At 35.7% G+C, this 7,011-nt stretch overlaps 1 protein-coding gene across 1 annotated transcript; it reads right to left on the bottom strand.

Annotated features, from left to right (window-relative positions):
* Positions 1-431: 431 nt before the first annotated feature.
* Positions 432-5,233, bottom strand: LOC139137643 (hyaluronidase-1-like). The gene is made up of 3 exons (XM_070705842.1): positions 4,565-5,233; positions 2,405-2,986; positions 432-905 (listed from the first exon to the last, which is right to left on the bottom strand). Exons 1-3 carry the CDS (start codon positions 4,844-4,846, stop codon positions 477-479), a joined length of 1,293 nt encoding a protein of 430 aa, XP_070561943.1. The 5' UTR covers positions 4,847-5,233; the 3' UTR covers positions 432-476.
* Between the last annotated feature and the right edge of the window lie 1,778 nt (positions 5,234-7,011).

Raw genomic sequence — 7,011 nt, 5'->3', positions numbered from 1 at the left:
ATGTCATGTAACCATTTTGAAGGAGCAATGAGCGAGACATACATGTAGGTTTGCCAAAACATTCCACAATACACTGACCAAATCACCAAATTATGGCATGATAAAGATGAGATAAGTTCCAAATCAACGTTCATAATAATGTCATAATGATATCCAATAATGATCGAGTAGTGGCATAATGGCAAAATACTGACATTATTATCACCAAATCATCAAATAATGGAACAACAATGATGAGATAAGTTTAATTTATACAAATTTCAAAATAATTTTGGCGGTGTTCTCACCCCATACAAATATCGTAACCTTACACCATTTCCAATATGAATCGTACCTATAAAACTCTCACCATGGATTCCACTCATTAGGATCTATAAATGTTGACAACATGTAAAGCTATGAAATTAACCAAACTTGCACAGTTTTGTTTCAATTATCAAATTTTACTCTTTTTTAAAATCATCAATCAACTTTTATTACATTGTTGCCATGCCAACCAGAGTAACATTGGCATCCATAGATACCATATTTGGTCTCAGTGAAAGAATATTGCACTTTTGTTTCTTTCGTATTTTGAATATAATATTTCCATAAATTTCACTCTCTGTGTACTGTGACCAAATCCTCTGTTTTAAAAGTTGTAATTCATCAATCTTTTGTGATTCATTTCCATGGTAACCATCATCATCTTTTCTGATGCACCGTCCATGACCACTACAATATGCTTCACTACACTTCCTTGCAAATTTTGTAACGTTTACAATATAGGGACCAAGCATGGTGTCCAGGTAATGCTTCAAACCAAGACATGTTGGTGCACTGTTACTGTCATTGTGATCGCCCCATAGTACAATCCCAGCCATGCCCTCCGTTACGCTCTGACCAATGGTATTCTCAAGATCAACCTGAAATAAACAAACAAATCAATCAATCAATCAATCAATGGAATTAATTCATAAATACAGAAACACATAAATAAAATAATGGCAATCATATAAATAGGTTTTGAAAATTAAAGAATTTGCAGCATCTTTTTAAACCAGTTACAAAGTAATAGTTGACAAAGTTGGGACAAAATGGATCTTCACAACACAGCCAATGACAAACTGGCAAAGTATACACGGAATTACTGTTCGGACCTGGCTGTAATGCATTGGACTCTCCTGTGTTATCTTAAAAGAACAGTCTGATTCCCAGACTTGGTATATAATGTTAGTAGACACATGGAGGTAGTAGTCGAGAGACCTCTCCTACTACCTCCATGGTAGACACAAGAGAATAGTACACATGCTTTTAGTGGTGTAGAAAATTCTCCGCTTGGCAAGGTCTCTTGTCCGCGCAGGTGGATGCTTCAAGTGGGAAGTACGTAACAGACCCGTGTGAGCGGACAATGGTGTAGAAATGGTTCAGTGGATAGATGTAAACTTACTTCGTTTATTTTGTATCTTTCATGTGGCATGTAAAACAAAATCTGAAGTTGAGAAATGTGAATGTTAGATGACTACCACTAAGGAGGGTTAGAAAAAGCTACATGGAATCTTTAACCCTCTTCTTGCTAGGCCTTATCTACTGAGTCAGCAAGTGATATTGAGTCAAAACTTTCGAGACTATTTGGCATGGTACGGATTCTTACAGTAGGATTAGTTACGAATTATATTCTTCTGGAGCCTTCAATGCCATGTACGGGACATGCCACGCTGGTTTTGACCAACTTGACCCAATGATAAAATATGAACTTGGCAAGACAAGGCTTAATATTATGTCATTTTTTGGTTTCTATTTCCCAACTGCTGTCACTTTGTAAAATTTATTTAAAAGGACATACTCAATACTTGATGGCCATTCACTTCAAACTTTTTTCCCTATATTCAACTTACATTCAATTTGTCATGTCACCCCTTCAAGAACTGATCACTAGTGTGAATTTGGTGCAGCAAAATCACTCTATTAAACCGTAATCCTGCCAGATGGTCACCTTCCCATCTGCCAAGTCAGTAAAATTCCATTGAGTCAAATTTATACATATATATTTTCACCAACTTGGCTTGGTATGTTATAATTTGGTCAGTAAAACTCATATTTAGAGTATCTAGGTACTCAGGAGGCTTCCAAATATTCAAGTTTTGTTAAAATGCATCATTTGGAATATATAACACCTCACTTGTTTTAACCAATTTGACCTGATGATGGCACATGAGGTTACAGGCTGTCAGTATTTAACATTGGAAAATTGAATTTGGTCAAAAGAGGATCTAGTATTATGAGGCACGATGAATTGTGATGTAGATTATGTGGCATCTAGTTTCTGGGGTAACGTTGAGAGAAAGAGAGAGAGAGAGAGAGAGAGAGAGAGAGAGAGTTTGGAAATTTGCAAAAATGACAGTAACTATACAGGCATACTCACATTTGTAAAGTAGAAGGATGTGTGCGAGTAGTTAAATCTACCAAATGGATAGATTGGTTTATTGGAATGTTCAGATTTCAGTGTCACTCTCTTTGCTTCAGTAAGTGTTGCCTTAACAAAGTTCTTTGCATCAGTTTGTTTATATGACACATAGATTGACGGAAACAGAGCTGTACTTGAATCGTATAACCACTGTAATTCATCATTCTGTCTCTGTACTGCTTCAGAACAAGTGCCCTGTCCACTGAATTTGTAACATTTTGGGAATTCATATAAACCCAATAATGCATATGGGCGCAATTTCATGCACAGATAGAGTGTTCCTTGAATAAGATTCCTGGCTGCAGTTTCAAATTCAAACTTAGCAACCTCTTCTATTAGGTCTTCTGGCCAGTCTTTGTGCCTCTCTTGTACCAGAGATATCGACGCATTTCTGTAAATCATTTTTGGATCCCAATTTCTCTCCCAGATTGGTCGCCATGGTTCCCAGTCGATTACAATCCAGCCAGAATAATTTGAGTCAGGAAAGTATATCCAAAAATCTTCAACAACTTTTTCAAAATGTTCAGTGAGATTGGTGAGCTGTGATTGAGAAAAGAAATTGATAAGTACTTCATATTAATGCTTCAGAATCATCAACAAGACAAAAACAGTAATGTACATATTCAACAAAATTCATTGCAAGTGTATGCGCCCCCATCATATAAATAACATTTTCTTTTGTTATCTCTTTCATTTGCTGGCACAAGAGGGCGATATACTGTCAAGGTATACTGCCAAGTATACAGATATACCCTGAAACCTATATGAAAAAGACCAACTAACATAGTTCACATAGATTTGCAAGAAATTTTAAAGTGATCAGCTTTTAGTTGTATTTGCATGTACTCCTGATAGTGCAAAAAAGAGATATCAAATGTGTGAAGAGACCATTAAATGTTTATTGTACCAGATCCTCAGGATGAAAACTGAGTCAGATTCCAGTGTTTGATTTGTCCTGTTTTTAGTGTCTTTGTTTCACCACATCAAGAACTAGCATACATCCTTTCTGTTGCAACAAAGAGAGAAATTTTCTGTTCTATCACTTCCTGCAGATTTGAATTTCAATGTCACTCCACAAAACCAGTATACTTCCCATTTCCTTTGTGTTACATAACCAAGAATTTACAAAGTAATCTGGCTGTTGATAACATATTCATTAAAATGTCAAATATTCTCTTTTTTGTGTGTGAAATTTGCCTTTTCCTCTAAACCACAAATAAAATTCTAAGAAGGGTGTTTCAATAAACTTTTAAAACCCAGCTTTTTAAGTCCTGCGTGATCCATCCAAATTGAATTAGATCAGCATTCATGATATGTCCTCTATTGTTCATGTAGAATTCTACTTTCACCAGCTGGTTCATTCAAATGCCATTTCTGTAAGTACACCAGCCAGATACTGTCTTGTCTTGTCATAGAGGAGAACACCAACGCCAAACTTGGCCATTTCCATACACTACTGATTGGCAGGAATTTGCTACATTGTAGCAAAGCTTGGAGGTGTGAATTTATCAATGAAGGGAAAATGAAGCAATCTCTTCATCAAGTGGTTTTAAATTTTGGCTTTAATTGTGGTTTTGCAAAGGCATCAAACCATATGATTTGTATAATAAGTAGAAAAGCATTAAAAATTTGTCTTTTGGTTGAAAGGTGGCACATTCCTGATTACATGTAAAGAGAGAGCAAATTGTTTAAACTGTAATTTAAAATTCAATGGAAAAAAAATGTTTGCATGGAGTGAATAAGTAAGTATACACACACGTGAAAGTGTGTATGATGCCAAGGTTTTAAAAAAAATATAGCTTGCTTTCGCACTGTATCATGAGGAATGAAGTTTCACATGCTATCATGTTGCCTTTTTCGTTCTCAGTTTCACTTTTTTGTAACTTCCCTGGACCTGTGCACAACAACAGTTTCAAGAAGTACAAAAAATGATCTGGCAGAAGTCCATTAAATCTGCAACACTGTAGTATTTGCAAAGATGCAGGTTTCTGCATACTCTGGGTTGAGAATATACATGCTTGTAAATTTTATAAGTCAGTTTAAATGTGCACTGTATTTGAACAATTAATTTGTATTTTCAAAAATGATTCTAACATAACACACGAAACATTACGATACCTGAGGAATTCCACCATTGACAGTGGTTCCATCATCGTCGTAGTATGGGTACAAACCCAAATCGTTCCTGCCTAATAAAGAAATCTTGTCACCTTTCCAATGTTCATTCTTGTTTGCAATAATTCCGTACTTTGCCAAATCCAATGGTATCCCGAACTTCTCAGGGCATTTAAAAGTTGGTGCAGCCCATACAACGTTGAATGGATTATGCAGGTCTTCTTCAACGGAATAAACTAGCGCCATGTGTAGAAACATGATGATGGGTAAATACTTTTTGACCATTCTTGTACCGTTAGGCACCCTATAGGTCCAACTCTCTGCTTGAAATCAGCGGCGGAAACTTAATGTTACCTTATCCACCGACAAAAATAACTGCAGTCAATGACCAGGAGGAAGCTGGAAGTCATGAGACACATGCACAACAGGTGACTTCCTGCCTACAGATGGAGGCAGTTTTTGTCGGCACACAGTGTTGCATACATACATGTATTTCACTTGCGATATGATGAACAAAGCTGATGATTTTATCACAAAGTTTAAAGCCTTGTAATTCTTGAAGGAGACGGGTGCATCTTGATCCATTCATATAATGATATGATTTTATCGATAGTTTTCTTTTTCTTCTTTCTAGTTACATGAAAAAATTTTCACTGGAGTTCATTTGCTCGACACATTGAGTTATGTAGATTTGATTTATTTGCCATTTTGTTGGAATAAATTAATCTTTTTCAAAAAGACAAGCTGGATGGCTGACAGTAGAGGCATCTTCATGGATGGATCATTTGATTTTGCACTGAAATCTCTGTTCTTGGTAAATTTCAAAGTTGGCATAATCATGAACTAGAACTTTCATATCCTAGAAGCAGAAATTTAAAAAAAATTCTGTACAAAATTTGTGTGCTCGGGCGTACATTCATATATGTTATTTTGTCAAATTTTGATATTCCTATGTCACCATGGCCTAAATGAACTAAAGTTAGATGTAATGAGAAGGCAACAGATTAAGATATAACATATATCCAGGAATATCAAATTTTGATATTCCTGTGTCACCATGGCCTAAATGAACTACCATATGGTAAAGTTAGATCCAATCAGAAACCAACAGATTATGCAGAAATTGTATCTTTGCTTTGCAAAGAATAAAGATAAAATTTCCCAAGGGACAAGGGTATACCCAATCTGCAGCAGTTAATTTGTAAACCTAGTACTATACATTTTCAAGAAGTCTCATTTAAATTTCTTTCATGAACAACTGCTTTTGCTGGACTGAAAAATTTGTTGATCAAGGGCGCTGCTTATACCCCTCTAGAGAGAGCGCCCTCTATCAACGAATAGTTCTGCAGTCTGCAGTTTTTGTATACAGACAGATTCACGGTAGAACTCTGAATCTAAAGAATCAATGTTATTCCTGAGAATTTACCTCCGCAGTAAAGTAAAAGTATCTAGATACGAATTTTTTTAGATTCTCAAAACGTAAACTTTGCCTGTGAATTCCTGCATCTTGAAATCTAGTTGCCTTGCAAACATCAAGAAACATATTGTACTCGGCACAAAATTGGAATTTTGAAATTAATGACCTTCTGCCTTCCTTTTAGTTCTCCATTAAGGGATGGACCATTTGAGATCGGGAACTGGATTATGTGGGGAAAAAAAATTACCGCAATTACTATAATAGTGTTGATTGCTACATTAGACAAAATTCGCACAAATTTTGTTGTTGTTTGCGCGGCTGTCGTTGCAGCTTGTACTTTGAACCATAAATTTGTACGAATTAGTGTGACTTTTAGTAGCCATTGCAACACCAGGAGGTATTATTTTTGTTGTTTATGTGGAAAATGTGGACAAATATTTATCTATGCATATTAATGAGAAAAAATGACTTCAGTTGCAATCAACAATATTGGTGGAATAGAAAACAAAATACACCATACATATCTAAGGAAAACATTTATAAGACCTTTCAGGTGTGAAACATGCCATTCAGTTTTTCTGAAATGTGAAAAAACAGATTTTGACAGGATGATAGTAACTTAGAAAATCTGCCATGAAGAATAAACAATAAATCTTCCATGGCCCTCCAAGTATCTATGGGTCCATCCCTTATTCAAACCCGAATAGAATTCAGTAGATTTTCAATTGGATACGAACTCACAATGTACGGCACCCAATCACCTAGTGAAGACATCACAGTCAAAACCTCTTAGCCAAATCCCCGCTCTTATGAACACACGTACCAGCAGCAGGGCATTCCTCTACTAGGACAAAAGCAAGAACACCAAAGTGGTATTTTTGACACCCCTAAGAAGGGCTTTTATTTCATCACAAACTGAAAGTTCCATGTAATTGTTAAAAAAGACATGAATAATAGCATCCAGGAAAACCTCTGTTTTTGTAATGTTAAATAATTGTGTCACTTTTAATAATAAACAGCATTTAAGAACCTC

The sequence above is a fragment of the Ptychodera flava genome, chromosome 7 (genome assembly GCF_041260155.1).
Source record: "Ptychodera flava strain L36383 chromosome 7, AS_Pfla_20210202, whole genome shotgun sequence".
Classification (NCBI taxonomy): Eukaryota; Metazoa; Hemichordata; class Enteropneusta; family Ptychoderidae; genus Ptychodera; species Ptychodera flava.
This window is presented reverse-complemented; position numbering and strand designations above follow the sequence as displayed.